Raw genomic sequence first — 20,000 nt, 5'->3', positions numbered from 1 at the left:
TGATAAAAGAGTGAATGTTTACTTTCGAGCCGGTTGTGTTCTGAGCAGCGAAGGGGGTGGAGGTTGCGAACGCGGCCTCGTTGTCCTGCTGTCCCTGCCCAAGGTCTAACCTTGGTCCTGACTCCTGAAATATCTGAACGAGCATGACGAAGAGTTCCGGATGCAGCATTTAATGTGGGAACATGTTTGTTTTTCTGCTGTTTAGCAGAACAAGTTAGTTTTCGGAAGGTCCTCTCTCGGATGTTAAAATTTCAACAAGTGCAGAGTTATTTCCTTAAAAAAAAACATTGCTAAAATGAATGACATTCCATAGTGTTACATCACCATCTATTAAAGTACCTATATTTCGTGGGAGATTTGGTGAGGAGGGGGTGTCTCGTCCCGCAGAGTGAGATAGCCCGGGACTCTCAGGAAGACGTGCTCGCGACACCTCTCGTTTCCCTGCCTGAGACTGTAATTGACGCCCCGAGTTTGATGTGCCTTCATTTCTTGTGGATTAATAAAAGTAGAAGTGAACAGTGTTTGTATTCATCTGACAGTAATTCAGACAAAGGGACTGGGAGTGCTCGCCTCCACGTGCACACTCGGACCCGTAGCGGCTGCTGAGGTTAGCATGTCATTCTTTAGTCGCACGGGAGCAAGGAAGTGAGAACGGCGTCGCCATTCACGCTTAGGTTGATTTGGCAGGAAACGAACACGAGGAGTGCGCGGGTGAGGCTGGGAACAAAACCCCACCTGATGTGATGGATTTATTTAGGGAGATGATGAGAAAGTTGGACAAGATTGGTGAGGACATGAAGAACCTCCAGAGGAGTAAAGGCTGCTGAAGGACGTACAGTTTGATCCTGGTGAGTGGATGGCACGGCAGCTTGACTTGCCTCTGGGCGCCAGCTGTAAATGAGAGAAAAATGGTTCGAAACCGAACTGTGACGTCACCGCGACTAGTCAGTCAGCTCTCATTACTCTTTCCTGACTTAACCCCACATCTCTCTCCCACACCTACATCAGGTAATTAGTTCACCCCCTTTGCATTCTTCCGCGTCCCCGCTGCCGCAGAGTCTTCAAGCCTACCCTCGTGACTGCCAGGGATGGAGGCGGAAACCATCTGAATTTGACGGGAAGGTGGCCTGGGAGGCCTACCTGGCTTAGTTCGAGCCCCTGGCTGGCGCTCAATGTTGGGACGACAATGAGAAAGCTTTGCAACTCGTTTCCAGCCTTCGTGGGTCAGCACTGGAGGTGCTATCTCATTTAACCTCATCACAGTCCAGGGTGCGGGACAAGGGTGTCTCTCCCTCACTTGGCTCAGGAGTTAGAGACACTCGTCCGCCACGCCTCCCCCGCCACTGCCGAGGACATGGTGACCGTCCTGACGCGGGATTAGTTTGTGGACGCGCTGCAGGATCGGGAACTGCAGTTGTAAGTCAAGCAGGAACAGGAGGGTGTGCCTAGAAGGGGCACTGCCGGAGTGACTACCTGAGGGGATGGAATATGCGTTCCCTAGAAAGGACGCCCATTTCTGCCTTCCAGCCATGCTGTGTGAGCTGAAGGTGTTGCGGCCACTTTCCAGTTGCCTGTACTGCCTCTAAAGATGTACAGGTGGGTAACGATGCGGGGACCAACAGCCAACCCACACAGTGTAATTTGCCGCCATGCAGCCGCTCCGACGGTCCATGTAAGAGGAACCGTGGATGGGAAACCGTGTCAGATGGTAGTTGGCATGGGTGCTGAGAAAATTATCATGCACCCCGATGTGTTACCTGCTAAAGGTTTTCGTGGGGAACCTGAACAACTCTGTGGGGTCATGGGACACTGTACGCCGCTCAGGAGACCAGTTGAGGAGCGACTCGTCGTGGGTGGCAGTGAGGAGATACGGCCTGTGCATGCCGCCAAGATAGAGGATCCTTGTCTCTATGGAATTGTCTACCTTATGCAGCTTGGAGCGTGTATCGATCTGAAGAAACAGAAATTAAGGGTATGAGAAAAAGAAGTGCTTTTGTCCCTCGGCATCGCTCCAGTAGAGGTAGTAACGGGTGAGCGCATGCATATTGTCTCAGACACAGCCTAAAGTGCCCTACGAGTTATCTGGGAAGTTTACAGGTCATGACAGCATGCCAGAATCGATAGAACCGTTGGAGCAGGCAGACAATAGCGAGGAGGTGGCTTTTCAGAAAAAGCTACCTGGAAATGAGGGGGTAGTTAATGATGTCCCCCTCCCTGACCACCTGACTGATCTGGCACAGAGTACGGTGCACCTCGACTATCGGTAGCAAGAGGTTAAGGAACACCCTGACAGGGTATGCTGATGTGTTCAGCAGGGGTGACCTCGACTTGGGCCGCACAGAGCTTGTTCAACATCACAAAACAGGAGATGCTCTGCCAATTAAATAGCGTTCTGTGAAGGAGCTGGAGGCATAAAGAGGTTGAGCAGTCCAACAGTCCATAATCGTCTCCGGTCGTGTTACTGACGAAGAAAGACGGAACTAACCGGTTATGTGTGGACTATAGGGTGCTTAACAACAAGACAGCAAAGAATTTCTCCCCCTTGCCTCATATGGATGACACGCTGGATGCTCTGGCAGGCCCTCACTGGCTCTCCACGCTAGACTTGAAGTCTGGCTACCACCAAGTGGAGATGGCAAGGGAGGATAAAGCTAAGACAGCCTTCTCCTTTGGCTAGGGGCTGTGGCAGTTCACTGTTATGTCCTCTGGCCTGTGCAATGCCCCTAGTTGCTTCGAACGGATGATGGAGAGGGTCTTGGAGGGTCTGCAGTAGAGGACAGCCCTTGTTTACCTCGACATTATCGTCTTTGAAGGATCATTTGATGAGGATTTGGAGAGACTGGAGGTGCTTCACCGGCTGAGGGCTGCCAATGTGAAATTCAGCCCTAAAAAGTGCCTATTCTTACAATCTGACCTACCATTCATGGGGAACATGGTTGGTAGAGACGGGGTAAAGACACCCCCAGAAGGTGGCTGCAGTACAGGACTGGCCTGTTCCTATTTGTGTAACTGATGTGGAGTTCTGTGGTCCTCTGCGCCTACTATCGATGTTTCGTTAAGCAGTTTGCATAAATTGTCTCCCCTCTCCACCATCTCCCCCCAAAAGGGGCACTGTTTCAGTGGAGTGAAGCCTGTCACGAGGCTTTCAATAGCCTGAAGCGAGCCTTGGTTGAGCCTCCTGTACTGCCTTACCCCGACCCAGCCAGTCCCTACTTGGATACTGACGCTAGTGCCGAAGGTTCTGGTGCTGTTTTGTCGCAGGTGAAGGATGGGAAATTATGTGTGTGTATTAAAGTGCCAATTTCACAGATCCCGAGAACTGTTGGCAGTGGTGAAAAGCACCAAACATTTCCATCCTTACTTGTATGGCACCAAATTTGTTATCCACATGGACCACGACGCTCTTGTGAACCAGTGTCAACATTGCTTGAGGAGGGAAGAGTTGGTTGCATGCCGGAAACTCTAGGTCTGGGGAGGCTCTGTAGATGCTGAGGAGAGATGGCGTCAGGTACAGAGGGAGGATGAGGACCTAACTCCCCTGATCAAGTGGATGGAGGCATCCACGGATCATCCTAGCTGGCCACAGGTAGCAGCAGAAAGCCCTGTAACCAAGCACTTGTGGTAACAGTGGACCATGTTGCGACTGGAGGATGGAATATTACAGCGACACTGGGACGATGCTCATGGACGGTCAAGTTACTGGGTGGTGCTGATGCTACATTCCCTGAGGAGAGACCTGTTACATGAGTTGCATGGTGGGATCACCAGGAGCTACCTGGGTGTAAAAAGAACTCTGACCAGGTTAAGGCAGCACTTCTATTGGGTGGGAATGAGACAAGACGTTCAGGAGTGGTGTGACACCTGTGAAGTGTGCCAAAAATGGGCCAGTGAGGGAAAAACTGTGTGCCCCTCCAGCTGTACCAGGTCGGCTGTGGACATCGTCTGACTGTTCCCTGTCACCACACAGGGAAATGGATTTATTTGTGTGGTGATGGACTATTTCACAAAGTGGCCTGAAGCATATGCACTCCCTGAGCACGAGGCAGAGGCAGTGGCAGAGGCGTTCGTGAATAACTTCATTACACGCTTCGGAGTTGCTCGGGAGTTACATTTAGACCAGGGATGGGAGTTTGAGTCTGTAGTGTACCAAGAGAGTTGCCAGCTGCTGGGGATCAAGAAGACCCACACCACCCCCTTGAGGCCTCAGGCTGACGGTTTGGTGGAGCGATTCCACAGGATGTTGATTCACCAAGTGGCCAAGTACTGCAGCAGCGACCAGCGGGACTGGGACGTGAAGTTACTATCACTGTTGATGGCCTATCTCTCAGCCCAGCATAAGGCGACCACCCACACTCCTGCCAAGGTGATGTTCGATAGGGAATTGCGACCCGATAGATCTGGCAACAGGATAGACTCCCCAAGAAATTACTGAACCTGTAACATCCAATTATGCCCTGATGTTGCAAGAAAGACTGATCACTGCTTACTGATTAACACGTAACAGCAGAAGGACGGCTGGCATCACCATGAAGACAGGCTATGACTGGCATTCAAGAGAAGTCAAGTATAACGTTGGTCCCTGGGAAAGGCCCTACGAGATATTGCAGGCCATGTCTGATGTGACCTACAAAATTCATTGTGGGTGTCAGAAACGATCACATTTGGAGATGCTATGGTTATTCTCATGGGAAAGAGGAAGCGAGGAGGGAGAATAAGAGGAAAGAAACGAGGAAGAGGAGCAGTGGAGCCAGTATAGTGGTGGTGATGGAGATGGTGGTCGTGGTGGCGGTGGCTGTGGTGAAATGGCTGAGAAAGTTGGCGAGTCACTGGTGGATGTGGGGAACGCTACCACCAACGAAACAGAACTGCTTGCCCACAGTGGGGGTGCTCGCTCAAAACGACGAAGGCAGCTACCCGAGTGGATGAAAGATTATGTGATTAATTAAAATGAAATGATGTGTGGACCAGTTGAAAAGGAAATAATGTATGCTTTATTTTGTGCTACATAAGCGACCGGGGTCGGCCTTTTATAAGGAGGGGGCAGTGTTACACCACTATCTTTTAAAGTACCTATATTTCGCGGGAGATTTGGTGTGGAGGGGGGTACCATCCCGCAGAGAGAGATCGCCCGGGACTCTCGCCTTAGGAAGACGTGCTCGCGACATCTCTCGTTTCCCCGCCTCTCGTTCGCCCCGTGTTTAATGTGCCTTTATTTCTCATAGATTATATAGTTTGAGCTAAAATACTGCCACGTCAATCTACATACTGAAAACAAATGTGGAAGTATAGTTATTATTATTATCATTGTAAGCTATACAAAGAGCCACACTGAAAAAAATCGAGATTTATACCACCAAAGGTGTCAGTGCAGGTCAAGATACAGCTAAGCAAGAACGAAAAGATAGAAAGTCAGCTATTTATGTAAGAAAAACATGTTAGCTGATCTTTTAAACTTATCAAACGTCAGAGAAGTTACAATCACTGAAAGAAATCTATTCCAAAATATCTAGAAAACTGACTTGTAGACGATCGACTTACATCAAATTTCATTGAATTTAGGGTCATAGAACTTCTGATAAATTTTCCAGGTTGGTAAAAATCGGGTAAAAACATATAGAGGGGATGTGAATTATCAGTTACAATCTTCTATACGACTGAAAGAGCCCCAATAAACTTACGATGCCCAGTGTCCAAATTTAAGTCATGCGAGAAATTTAATGGAATTAAAAGAACGATCAAGCAGTCTCAGGTGTGATTCTGCAGCAGATAACCACACGAGAACAATACTCAAAATGAGTCAGAATAAAAGAAAAGCATATACGAGTAATGCTGTCATAGATCTTGCAGTTGCGAATGATGCCTCACTTGGATAAAATTGCCCTGGCCATATTCCTAATGTGCAATTAAAATGCAAGCTGCGAATTAAAGGTTACACCTAAGAGCTTCAGGTTTATCCACTGAAGTGATTAATGTTATATATTATCATACACTAAATTATATGTTATACACACTCTAAAGTGCCCATGCAGAAATTGACTAACGTTGTTTATTATGTTTGTGATACGCTTGTAACGACATGCAATCCGTTTTCTATGACCTCTCAAATGTATGCCCTAGCGGCGATGTACATAACCCCTCGCTTGGCTTAGCAACAATAAAGAATAAACGCAGAAGAGGCTCTCTCTACAAACCCTACAATAAACGGGTTTATCCAAGACATCGTAATCCCTACTATGGCAAACGAAGATGGGAGATAGCGAAGCTCATATCTTATAATGGCAGGTGAGATATGAAGTGATGTTATACTGTTTGGGAGATAGAGGAGAATATCCCCAACAATTCACACTCTATTAATCAGCAGACTTGGATGCTGAGACAGCAGTGTTCGAGACCGACTCACAATCATTTCCTTAGGCTTAGTAGGATTTAATTTCATGCCCCACCGAGATCACGATTGAATTATCAAGTCTGCAGTGAGACTGTCACCTACTATTTGTCTAGTTGTCGGAGAAGGAATATCACCTACTATTTGTCTAGTTGTCGGAGAAGGAATATCACCTACTATTTGTCTAGTTGTCGGGGAAGGAATATCACCTACTATTTGTCTAGTAGTCGGAGAAGGAATATCAGCATAGAGAGAAGTATAATGCCGACATTTTATTGGTAATGCCAGATCACATATGTTTTTTTATAAAATAAAGAGCAATGGGCCAAGATCACTACCCTGAGGAACCCCAGAAGACATTCGAGAATAAGAGCTAAAACTATCATCAAGTTAAAAATTCAGTTAAAATACTTAAACTTTACCAACAATACCAGACTGTAATTTAAATATTAAATAAAAATCCTTGTGATTAACAGTGTCAAAAACTGCACTAAAATCCAGAGACAAACCTTGTCTAAAGCAGACTGCATTTCATGAACCAACATAAGCAAAGTATCATTGCAACCGAGTCCTTTTCTAAAACCAAACTGTCTCATTCGAATATTCGCGGTTTCCATTCTCACAGACCTGGCCTTCGTCATATCCTTTCTTCATATAATCCATCCATGATCTGCCTCCAAAAGACTTCTTACATATCCTCCTATTCCAATTCACAACTACCATTTTGTCTCTTCCTTACATTCCCTTTATGTCTCGTCTATACTTTTCCATCAGAAAACACCATATGTCATATCTCCCTTTCAAACCGCTGTCCCGTGCACAGTTATTTGCATCTTTCTTCGCCGTTGGATCACAGTTCAATCTACTTCTCCACTTCCCACCCTATTGACTTTGTTGCTTTTGAAACTCTAATTTCCCAACTACAACCACCTTTACTCATAGTTGGTGATTTTGATTGCCGCCTCACTCTTTGGGGAGATTCTATCTCCAGCTCCCGATGCCGATCTCTAGAACGCTTCCTCTCCACAAATAACCTATATATTCTTAATTCAGATCGTCCCACACACTTTGACATGCGCACACAATCATTTTCATTTCCTAATAGGTGCTTTGATAGAGCTAACTGGCATATTTTCACTTCACTCTCTACTATCGCTACACCTCCATCCCCCTTCTCGCCCACTTCAGATATGCTACAATATCTAGTGACCTGCTCCAATCGTCTCCGTCGTACAATCTGAAACAGTAAAACAAATACCTGGCGAAATTGCTTCCTCATTTACATCTACATCTATTTCATTTGTTTGGCGTCGGATCCATAAACTATCAGGCAAATACCCCCCCCCCCCCATCCACCCTCCGTCCTACATATTCGAGATACTCTCATCTCTAATCCAATGCAAGTCGCTAATGAATTGGGCGACTATTTCAGCCAGGTCAGTAGTGGCTCTCACATTTCCCCACACTTTTATTCCATTAAGACCATCAAGGAACGCACCCCCATCACCTTCACCCTATCCTCTGATGAGTCCTATAATACACCTTTTTCTTCCTCTGAACTCAATGCTGCCTTACAGTCGTGCCGCAACACTCATGAAGGCCCTGACGGTATGCACTATCGCATGCTCCGACACCTCCCATCTTCCTCCCTATTAACTATTTTCTACCACATATGGATATCAGGAAATTTTCCTTCTCATTAGCGAGCTCCTCTTATCCTCGCCTTCTTGAAACCCAATAAATTGGGTACCCTCCCTCAATATTACCGCCCATCGCTCTAACTAGCTGCTTGTGCAAACTATTAGAATGAATGGTTAACTTCCGCTTAATGTGGTATCTTGAATTTCACAATCTCTTCTCTCCTTCCCAGTTTGGTTTCCGCCGTGCAGCAGACCCCCTAGACGAGACAAAGAGAGTGTAAGGAAGAGACAAAATGGTATTTGGGAACTGGAATAGGAGGATGTGTAAGAAGAGTCTTTTGGAGGCAGATCATGGAGAGAGAGAGAGAGAGCGAGAGAGAACGAGAGAGAGGGAGAGAGAGAGAGAGAGAGAGAGAGAGAGAGAGAGAGAGAGAGAGAGAGAGAGAGAGAGAGAGAGAGAGAGAGACAGAGAGACAGAGAGAGACAGAGAGAGACAGAGACAGAGAGAGAGAGAGAGAGAGAGAGAGAGAGAGAGAGAGAGAGAGACAGAGAGAGAGAGAGGATTATAAGAAGAAAGGATACGACGAAGGCCAGGTCTGTGAGAACAGATACCGCGAATATTCCAGTGTAGGAGAGCTATAACTTAGTTGGTCTATGGGTGATAAAGGTTACAGTGCGTTTTGCAGAATTTGAAAGGGAAAGGGATAGGGTGTGAAATAAGGAATTAGAGGGTGGGTTGGTGTAGTATCGGGTGGGGTATCAGGAGGTGGAGGATCTGGGAAAGGGCATATTTGTGACATAAATGATTTTTGTGTGTATCCATGAGGGAGTGGAAGGAATAGAGAGGATGGAGGGAGGGTTAATGGAAGTGCAGTTGCAGCTGGGTTGTGTTGGGAGGGAGTAGAATGAAGGGGTGTAGGGGTATTATGAGTAGGAGGATGGATATCGACAATCACTTTGAGTGTGGAGGGAGCGGGATTTGTGGAATTTGAGGGTGGGTGAGTGATTTCGGTGTCATTTTGTGACTAGACCCGATAGTTTTGAATATCTTCAAGAGTTTCTGTAATGGAGTTGGTTGGGGGGTTTTGTGAGATAGGTTTTCTTATGAGGGGGGGGGGGGGGAAGAAGAATAGAGGCAAAGGCAGGTGGAGTGTGTGGTAGGGGAAGAAGGGGTGGAACGTTTAGTCCATCTGCTGCGGGTAGTACGGGGAGGGAGATGGGAAGATGTCGGGGCTGCAGTAGAGATTAGTGACTGGATTTCAAGTGGCAAAAGAATTTGACTGGGGAAGGTAGGTAGTAGAAGTGGGGGAGGCATGAGGTAGAAATGGGGAAGGTATGAGGTAGAAGTGGGGAAGTAAGATGCAAGAAAGAAAGAAAGCTATAGGGGACAGTGTAGGTACATCTTGGGAGAGAGGGGGAGCGACATTGCTAGAGTAGGGAGTTTGAGATAAACCTTGTCGACGTGCTTCCTGCTCGGCTGCGCGAAGTGAGACCAAGTTTGTTTCTGAGAGTTGCCACCTCAGACTCAAACTTGTAGGTGGGGCAGCCCCTATAAAATACCTTATGGGGGCCGCCGCAGTTAGTACATGTGTGTGTTTGTGCAGGGCAGTTTGATCAGTTATGACCAGGCTGGGGCACATAAAGGGCATCATCGGTCTGTGGAACTGCATTCTTTGGCAGGATGTCCTAAACGTCAATAGTTTTGACATTGACGGGGAGGAGGTTGGTATGGTTGAACAGAGAGGAATTCTCCACCAACGTAGATATTAAAGGGAAGGTCATGTCTATGGAAAGTAATTTTAGCAATATTGCTGGGGTTCTTACAATGACCTATAGTATAAATGAAGTAGCACTGTACTGATATTACATCATAATCTGTGGGTCATCTCTAGGAAGTTTGGGATGTCTTCAAGGGTTTCTGGAGAGGAGTTGGGTAAAGAGGAGTGAGAAATAATTTTGAATAAGCAGATGGTGCTGAATGTTAATACTTTTTATAGAATTGACAGTTTTATTTTCCAAATTGATCATTTTCATAATAAAAAAAGGTACTTAGCCTTTCTGCTAATAACATGTGAAACAGATACCTATAATTGTTAGAATCACCATTTCTAAGAATAAAATGGGGTAAGCATACCTATATTCTTTTGTATTAGAGTTAAAAAGTCTATACCTAGAAAATTTATCATTGTCACTATTACTATAATAATAAAATTATCATCACAATAAAATCAGAACTATAATGGAGCATTCTGAAAAAAATACTTTGAATAATAGATGAAAAAACAACTTTATTCTGCACATAGGGTGCAGTCTTTTCTTTATCAGTTCCCCTAATCACACATCTAAATATAGCTAGAAATTTGAAAAAGTCTGACAACTTTATATTACAAAGTTGTAACAACAGAAAAAAACATGGAAAAGGAAATCTGAAGATAAGAACAGCTATTGTTATGACATTCAGTTACAAATGTTTTGGGATAATAAAGTAGTCCTTTACTATATCCAACTTTTATTACCTGTCTTAAACAACAAAAATAATGAAATTTCTTAGCTAAGTTCTGCATGATCCTAGTCTCCAGAAAAGAAGCAGCTTGTTTGTGAGGTATTGCAGATGATACATACCAAAACACTGGATATTAAAAGGTCCTTTTTCACCACTTCAATATCAACAAATAAATAATTCTAAAATAACATTCATATGTAGGATATAATCAAAAGTACATGCTTAGTTAATACAAAATAATTGCTCTTATTTCTCAATGAGTAGGATTATAATTTGATTGTTTCATATTCATAGTCAAATGTTAATAATGAATTTGTGGATGATTCAGCAGGACTTCAGAAGTACTGGGAAAAGGCCATTGAACATTGAAGAGAAACAATTCACAATGTAACTTAATCCAATATCCTGTACACAAATAAATTCTTTGGTTCCATAACTTTGTATTGCCAAAGACTTTGAACTTCTCACAAAAAACTTAAGACCATTAGAAAATATGTATTTTCTACTTACATTTCATTATTCTTTACTTTAGACCTTATAATAAATAACTAATGAAGTCCACTCCTGAATGAGCTCCAACCTTTCATATCAAAGCATTTCAATATCATACAAAGAAATATTAATCCTAACCTACATTTTCACCCCACTATTTTTTATCGTCTGATTTCTTTTCATCTTTTGATTCATCCTTCTTTTCTTTATCTCCTTCCTTCTTATCCTTATCCTTATCCTTGTCCTTGTCCTTATCCTTGTCCTTATCTTTTTCTTTGCCCTCCTTCTTTTCAGCATCTGTATTGGCTAACTTGTTGTTGATAAGATTGTGAAGGGCAATAACAGATCTAATGAGGGATGCCAGGTACACCACCAACATCTGATCATTGGTTTTCACATAGAGGGACTTGACTAAAGCGGGGTTGGTTACGTCTGGCAGTAAGTTGAACATATCCTATAGAAGAAAAAATAGGAAATGAATTTAATGAATTTCAAACATACTACATTCCATTTATATTGAAATTTCATTCATAAATTGGTGAAATACTTTATTCCAGCACCTATATTTGGTGAAAAGAAAAAAGACAACAGAAGAAACATTTAGATTAAAAGAACATCTACTCGAGCCAGCACCAAAGCCTATACATCTTTACCCTTATAGTACAAGCTCGTCAAGAAATACCGAGTCCAGATAATCTGACTTGACTTTACTGTGAGAGCTTAATATAACATTCTAAGTGGATGTGCTTCTGTATCTATGCCTCTACTTTTTTTCAAAAATATGTTGTTAGACTCCTCTAGTGAACTGATGGTGTAACTTGTTCCACAAAGGGAACAAATCATACCATCTACTTGCAGTTTAAATTTGCCTTTAGCTTTGTGAAAACATTCTATCCTTTTGAAGATATAGGTATTTTTATTACATTTTAATGATCAATTATAAAGAATCTAAAATCTGAATTTTAAACCCAAAAAAGGGTATGAAGAGAAAGTTCATTAATGTATATATACATAGAAAATACAAAAACATCCTGACCCACCTACAGATTAAGAATGATATTACAAGTGTGCTCTAAAGGGTTGAAACAGATACACAGAGACCAACTAACCTGTAAGTGGTAAACGATGGTGTGATTCACTGGTAAAGTTCCATCTACAACTTGTCTTAAGTAATTTGCCACCTCGCTGAGCTGTTTATGGAGACCTCTCAATCCCAACAACTGAGTGGTGATTCTCTGACCAAGGGAGCCAACGACTGTATCCTGTAAACAAATACACATCTTTAATTTTTGATGATCTATATCCTGGTAACAGATTCTAAAATGGATTCTAAAATATCTTTTCATGGAAAATTAACTGTGAATTTATATCTATATCTATATATTTTTTTTCATCTTTTTATATATTCATATATTTTATTCATTTTGTTTTCATTTCTTTAATATAACCTCAAATGACATATCAAGTAACACTATTTCATACATACCTTAATGTCTCTCAGGAGATGCTCTACACCAACTTCTTCAGCTTCCTCTGCACCAATCTCACTAGCTACGTGCTCAAAAGTCTTTGTGGTGGGGGTTCCGTCCTGTTCAAGGAAGAGAGACACGTCTATATTTTATTTTCTCCTCCTCCCTCCCTCTCTCTCTCACACACACACACACACACACAGACACACACAAGCATACACACACATAGTATTATATTCTTATTCTAGACTTGTACTTTTCAAATAATTTTTTCTTATCCATTAAGGTTATCAAAATGTACAAAACAAAGTTCAAACTGTGAAAAACTATATACTTACATCGTGCACCTCTTCTACACTGTAGTATGCCTCTGTGGGAAGGCCGATGTTTGAGGCATGGGCATCAATGATGACCAACACTGAGTTGTTGCAATACCGTCTGACCAGGTCATTGATTGCAATATCATTCTGGTAGAGCTTTGGGCCAGTGTGGTACCACCCAACAATTTTCTCACGTGCATTGACCTGTAATAATGAACATTTAGCATAGGACATCATGAAAAACTTATAATAATGGCCAAATTAAAGCAATCTAAAATCAATGTAATCAAAGGAAGTGTAATATGAAAATATATCGAAAAAGAACATATAAGTGCAGGAGGAGGAGAAGCAGTAGTATCTTTATAAAATGGCTTACCTTTTTGAACATGTGGTATTTATTTTCAAGGTAGTCATGGTCAAGGAACCAGACTGATTTATCCTTCTCATCTTCATCGAAGGGAACTGTAACAAGAACCTTTTCTTATTAACTGATACCAAGAGGAACAAGAAAAGAATATAATCTGTTGCAAATGTCTTGTTACAAATAACAAGATATTTGCTTACTCACGGCAACTTAAATTGTTAGGTTAGGTTGGGTTTATTGGTCAGGATATTTTGGGGGGGTTTGGATGTTATGAATTCCTGTAGATTTTATTGAAAGATAGATTGGATTTCTGTAGTGCTTATTGTGTGCTGGTTATATGTAATTTTGTTCTATTTTTCATATTTAAGCCGGTTAAACCCCTTAATTTCCCTGATATACTTCATGCCCTCCCCTGGTATAAGGACTATGTTTTCTAAGTAAATGGTACTTAGAAAAGAATCAATGCTAAGAATGGACCAAATCATTGGATTTCCTGCAGAAAAACTATTTCTTTCGTATTTGTCTCTGGGAGGGTGCGTCACTATCAGTAACAATAAACCGATTCGAATGAGCATTGCAACTGCACCGAGTAACAAGCACTTAGTGAAAACAAATCCTCATTCATTCAAAAACTCAATGTACATGCTTAGGGATTCACTGCATTTATCCAAGAATTAACATATTTTGAGTGTAAATGCTGCATTGTATAGGTGTTGACTGTTTGAACCACAATATGATAGGAAAGAAAGAACTAGCCTTTCACGTATTCCCAGATCACGAGAAGAATCCCACAAAATGGAAGCAATGGGTTCAGGCATAAATGCATAAATACAGATGAGAGCGTTTGAGTGCTTGGTGGAAAATATGTTAATATTATAAATAGAAAAAGTGCAATAAAAGAATATATGGATCAATAAAACTCTTATCTTCATTAAAATGTTCTAAACAGAAGAAAACTTATTTTCCACCAAACGCTAAAAAAGCTCTCAGCAATTACGTGTTTCGTAGCCTGAACCCAATACTTCCAATTTTCGGGTTTCATCTGGCAATCTGGGAAAAAGTGAAAGGTCTTTTACCAAGCTCTTTATGACAGTATCAGTTTCATCTTTTTCTACAAAAAATATCATGAATCCTTAATGAATCCAAATGAGTGGCATCACATTCTCTTTCCAGACAGGATTTGATAATTTGGACTAAATATAATCCAATGGCTTTTGAAATTAAAATGATTTCATTCTTTACCTGGGCCCAGATTCACTAATGCACTTACGATGGAAAAATCACTGGTAACTATAGTTAGTATGGTAAAAAGACAATGGTGGTATTCACTAACAACTTGCCATCAGAGTTACCATGGTAAATTTTACCAGCCGTCAGAGCACTGGTAACTTCTGGGAAGACGATGTCATCACGTGTTATCTCTCAAAAAAATCAATATCTAAGCAAAGTTTTGGGTTTGTATTTACAGCTGCTGTAACTAATATGATGGGAAAAGATATCACAATGCAGAGATAGTGAAGAAATACAAATTTCACATGAAACTAGCAAGAATAAAATTCACACAAATTCTCGTAACATTAAAGGCCTACACAATACTAGAATACATGGAACTGATAAATAAGTAAACTCTTAAAGAATTCTTCTCTGACATAATTATTACAAATGCTATAGAAAAAACTACCTTGCTGATATATAAATTGGCAATACCAACGCTAAACCAGTATAGCAATATCTGTGTCGGCACTTTTACAAACTCCTTTGACAACAAATGGTGATGAATAAAACTTTTGTTTGGTCCGATTCTTTGTTTGACAATGCTGAAAAAAAAAAAAAAAAAAAAAAAAAAACAGTTTGGACTATCTCTTTGGTTTGAGGTATTGGTTCCTATCTACACAGTAAATATATGTCCAACATGATGGATATAATCCACACTGTAGAGTTTGGTACCTGTGCAAAAATAATTTGGTCAAATTCTGTCCGTGTAAATGTAGGTCTCGGGTAACTTTCCCTGCACACATAAAATTCTTTTGGCCTTTCTGCGCACTTGTTTCATCATCTGTCCGCAGATTACCTCTGCACAAATAAACAATACTTTCATGTAATCAACCTGTTCGTTCATTTGAATTTAAAATATGAAAGTGAAAGTGAACGCCAATGCGCCAATCAAAGATACATACAATCATACTACGCTGGGGATCTCCTGCAAAGCATCACATGACTTCCACAAAGGCTCAGTTCTGTTAACAAATGAGTCTTAATACAATATTGATGACCACTGTTACAATATTAACCCTATCTTCGTGATAGGTATTCAAAAAAGAATGATCAGATTTTCGTGCAGATGTAGACAAATTGATGTTTTCCAAGCATGAAAAATGTAATATTCCCTGCACAAGAAAAATACTCTACAGTCTGGGATATAATCAAATATATTCCTTTTTTCTACATGTGCTTAAATAGTGCTTCAGCTGTAATTATCATTTAAACAATCTCACTGTCTAGTTCTGTTTACAGGTTACGTGATTGGCTGAAGAAACAAATGATTAAGTATAACGCTTGCTGATTCATTGAATTAATTTACTAGTGCCATCTGTTGGCTACCATTAAAATGAGTCAATTTACGATTGTAACTCAACATATCCAAATTACCATGTCTTAATGAATCCCGCTTTGCCAGCACTGGTAAAGGCAATGGTAAATGACCCCTGGTAAACGCGTTACGATGCGTTACGTTAGTGAATCCGGACCCTGGAAGCCACTGCGAGATGGTTAGTAGGATTGCCCTTAAATTCTGATAACTATTATAGCCCTGTATCCTGATTAAAATACATGAAGAGAGGTAATGAAGTATATATTTCCTCACCTGCATACGAGTTTGAGACGTCAAGAACACCTTTGGATCTCCACGAACCAAGCAAGACGCCGACAACCCTTTTTGTGCTGCCAATTTTGGACATTCGCGTGAAATGGTCCACTACGCTCAGCAAGACGAGCGGGTGGACCACAACTTTGTTAACAGGCAAGGTTTCCGTGGTCATCGCGACGAATTACAAGCAAAAATCCAGGAGAGAATCGGCGCCTCGATTTCGCTTCCTCGCCAAAAAGTTTGTTTTGATTCGTCACTCCGGCAGAACGTCGACTTGAACAACAGATTTGCCTCTTTTCGTTTTCTGGCGAAAGAAGGGAGCTTTGGGATTGTATCTACAGATTTTATTATAATTCTTACATGAATATTAATACGACGAGTAATACATGCCTATATTTGCTCTCTTTCAGCAAGGGATACTTAAAGTCGAGGGAATATGTCAAAAAGTGTGCCGAAGAATTACCCAATAGGAAAGCAGTTCGAAAAGGCTCTGAGTAGTGATTGGCCCTTCTTCGTTCAGCCAATAGACAAACGTTTTCCGAACAATCAACGTTCTCATTGGCTCATCTTGTCATTGCCAAGTGTCAAAGCTTTCCTTCCGAAGAGAAGTGGCAATTCGTAAATAATTATCCAAATAATGAATAAAACCCACATCAGCTCAACTCCAGGACGATTAAAGAAATGAAGTGGCAATTTATCGAGACCACACCGCAAATCAGATCCAAGAAAGGACGCATCCCAAGAAAGGAAACAAAAAAACAATGTTTTTATCGGATCGATTTTCATAGCAATGTTTACGAGAGTCAGATGATCGCGATGACAGACTCTCAGTGATCAATAATGGACGTATTATTACTCTTATTTCCGGGGATTACACGAAAACCAGAACATGTGAAGGTGCAAAGACGGAAGGGCTTTCACCAGTGTTAATAAGTGTTAGATGCTTTTTGTCCTGGAGCAGAAGGAAGAAGAAGAGGAAGGTCTTCTCGCTCTCAGGTGCTGCTGTCTTGACCCTTTCTCGCTCTCTTTTCCCCCCCTTAACTGTTATTTTCGGTTCTAATAAGCCCTCGAATTTCGACTTCCGATTTTCGCCTCACTCAAGATCCTCAGCAATCACTCGTTTAAGCTCCGCCGCTGGCTTGAACGGGGAAACTCTCATATGTGAGTTGATCAGTATTCTGTACTTGGGTGTCTCGTGATTGCCTGGGAATGAATTACTGAATTTATTTCCTTGTGATTTCGGGTTTATTTCCTTGTGTCTTTTGCCTTTTGTTTTGGTATATCTTTGTCCATTGGAGGGCATTAAATTGTATTTAGTGGATTAGACTGACAAGGATTGTTTAGCTCTTTAATGGTCTGCTATCATTTCAAAAAGGGGTTGATTTGTGATTAAGGTGCTTATTGGGTGTATCATTTATTATTGATAGGTAAGTGTGATGTGTGTTTATATCCTCATTTTTTGACTAGACATAAGTGGAATGATTGCAATAAGATTTGGTTAGTGAAATATATGATTAGTATTTATTTAAGGTTGATAATAGAATTGTTCCCATGTTAAATACCCCTTTTCCTCATTGAAATTAGTTAATTTGTTTTGCAATATCTCCTTGTTGTTCTGAGGTTTAGTAAAAAAAGATATATGCAAGGAATATCAAAGAATGCATATGCAAATGAATAATTTTTGAAACATGATTAGAATTTAGGTTATCATATTACATACCCACTGGCACTTTCTTCATTATTATAGTTATATGACTCTAGCACTTTGTGCCTGCTTATTCATTACATTTTTCCATTTTGTGTGGAATATAAAAAAGAGCATCAAGAACTACCCTTTCCTTTTCATTTGCATTCATAAATCATAGTCATGTGAGACACTGGAGACAGAGGGGCACACCCAGTTGTATAGGCACAAAGTCACAAAAAGATATATACAGTAAATTGCAATTATTTAGCATTGAGTACTACATATTTTTTTTTTTTATACTTTTGCATGAATATGCATAATATACTATTATTGCTCAGCAGATTTCAAGGATCAGATAGACAAGCTTACAACCCCAAAATGGTGTAGTGACAAGCAGTCACTGCAGCCTACTTACTGTGTGCCACAGCAAAGGCCAACAAATCATTACCTTGTATGTTCTAGCAAAATGAGTTTAGTCTGCATACTTATTTGACAGTAAGTGTATCATAGCAGAATATAGGTATAGTTTTTTTTCTTCACCTGATCACAGAAGTGCAGAGGCTGATGTGAATAATGTAAAGCCGCCAGGGGATTTGTGGGTGTTTCAAATCTTAAAGCAAGGACTAAGATAAGCTTCTTTGAGAAAACTTAACACAACACAATTAACTGTAGAAATCAGTACACAGAAAGTGGAGGTAGGCCCACAAGCACTTACCAAAGATGCATCTGTAGAGACTTGAACTTGTCTATCCAAGCATACATAGCTATAAAGTAATACTTTTATTTCCAAAGGCTCTAAAGCAGAAGAGTAGCAAGCCTATGCCAAGAATATTCTGACAAGGTAGTGCTTGTAGACAAACCAGGTGATTTGCTGTCAAATAAGGAAAGTCTAAACTCTATGATGTTGAATACATGTGGTGCAAGTTTGTTAGCTTTTGCTAGAGTGCCAGAGTGCCAAAGGACTCTTATCATAATCATAGGCTCGATAATTATCAGTTTTACTAACTGATCCGAATAAGACCACAGGATCTTTATGCTTTATAAATTATCAAAGCCAGCAGACTAATATGTATTTTACAAGATTTGATAGAGATGATCATCAATAGATATTAAATTAGTTGGGAGGTTGACAAGATTTAATTTGACAGAACATTGTTAAGATTTGTTTTCTGCAGCCAGACCATGAATCAGAGACACAACTGTATCAGAAATTCATAGATTATATATACAATTATAAATATCTTCTCTTTCTACATTAATATGAATACCTAATAGTTTTGTTTAAATGCTGTAATGACCAATACATAAGAAAAATCACAATGGTAGGAAATGAATAGAATCTTCATTGTTATAGAATACCAAAACTACTGATGAAAAATTTCGGTGAATGTTTAAAATGCAAAAAAAAAAAGGAAAATAGGTTTCATATAGCGACGTATATATATTTATATACCTTTATAGATAGATAGATATAGATATATATGTGTATAGATTGAAAACTATTAAAGATAAACTCTGGAATATTTATGATTTGACCTGTTTAATGTTTCCTCAGCTAAATATTTGTTACATTTATTGACTTTCCCCCACTGTTTTTCTTTCTTTTTCTATATATGTGCTCTTTCAAGTTATATATTTTCACAGGTTATGTATTTTATGCCTTTATGCTACAAGGATAAAATGATCATGTTATAGAGTTATAGGCAATTTTATTATTCTTGATATAGAACAGATGGACATCCAGATTCTGTAAAATGAAAAAAGGTAGTCAAAAGAAGTATATCAGGAAGGATTTTTATTATATATATATATATATATATATATATATATATATATATATATATATATATATATATATATATGTATATATATACAACATTAACATTATGGTTATGAAGATTTATGATAATGATAATATCATTATCATCATCATCATCATCATCATCATCATCATCATCATCATCATCATCATCATCATCATCATCATCAATCTTAACCCAATGCTACTAGGAAAATGTTCAATTTACTATTGTTTTGTTAAATGTTTCTGCACATAGATGGCTCTGCCAGTGCTTGGACACAAAGGAGTCAGTTAGATCTTGTGACCTCGCCTTTCCATGAAATACCAGGAAAACGCTCCCCGCCCCCCCTAATACTATCAATATTGATACTGTTATTTTTGTTATAAATGTTATGATTAATATATTCTTATTGACATTACTAACAACGTGTTTAAATAGTAGAAAATATTATAGAAAATCAAGGAAAAGGGTA

The 20,000-nt window shown here is 40.4% G+C and overlaps 3 protein-coding genes across 23 annotated transcripts in view; 1 reads left to right on the top strand and 2 right to left on the bottom strand.

The window, feature by feature from the left end:
* Positions 1–465, bottom strand: part of LOC113829236 (prostaglandin reductase 1) — a 9,043-nt gene extending 8,578 nt beyond the window's left edge. For 2 of the 4 annotated variants that reach the window (XM_027382353.2, XM_070130332.1), the window contains exon 1: positions 23–173. In XM_027382353.2, coding sequence (XP_027238154.2) covers positions 23–169 — 147 coding nt within the window. In that variant the 5' untranslated portion in view covers positions 170–173. Of the gene's footprint in view, positions 1–22; positions 174–339 lie in introns of those variants that run through there. The other 2 variants (XM_070130331.1, XM_070130330.1) reach the window with 2 other exon arrangements.
* A 10,052-nt stretch (positions 466–10,517) lies between these two features.
* Rpn8 (regulatory particle non-ATPase 8) lies at positions 10,518–16,302 on the bottom strand. The gene is made up of 6 exons (XM_027382341.2): positions 16,037–16,302; positions 13,186–13,271; positions 12,828–13,013; positions 12,507–12,608; positions 12,130–12,282; positions 10,518–11,474 (listed from the first exon to the last, which is right to left on the bottom strand). Exons 1-6 carry the CDS (start codon positions 16,209–16,211, stop codon positions 11,175–11,177), a joined length of 1,002 nt encoding a protein of 333 aa, XP_027238142.1. The 5' UTR covers positions 16,212–16,302; the 3' UTR covers positions 10,518–11,174.
* A 441-nt stretch (positions 16,303–16,743) lies between these two features.
* Rbcn-3B (WD repeat-containing protein Rbcn-3B) overlaps positions 16,744–20,000 on the top strand; it is an 80,267-nt gene continuing 77,010 nt past the window's right edge. For 4 of the 18 annotated variants that reach the window (XM_070130347.1, XM_070130350.1, XM_070130349.1 and 1 more), the window contains exon 1: positions 16,760–17,200. The gene's annotated coding sequence lies outside the window, so the exon portion shown is untranslated. Of the gene's footprint in view, positions 17,201–20,000 lie in introns of all 18 variants that reach the window. The other 14 variants (XM_070130339.1, XM_070130340.1, XM_070130341.1 and 11 more) reach the window with 10 other exon arrangements.

Source organism: Penaeus vannamei, chromosome 15 (assembly GCF_042767895.1).
Source record: "Penaeus vannamei isolate JL-2024 chromosome 15, ASM4276789v1, whole genome shotgun sequence".
In the NCBI taxonomy this organism is placed as follows: Eukaryota; Metazoa; Arthropoda; class Malacostraca; order Decapoda; family Penaeidae; genus Penaeus; species Penaeus vannamei.
This window is presented reverse-complemented; position numbering and strand designations above follow the sequence as displayed.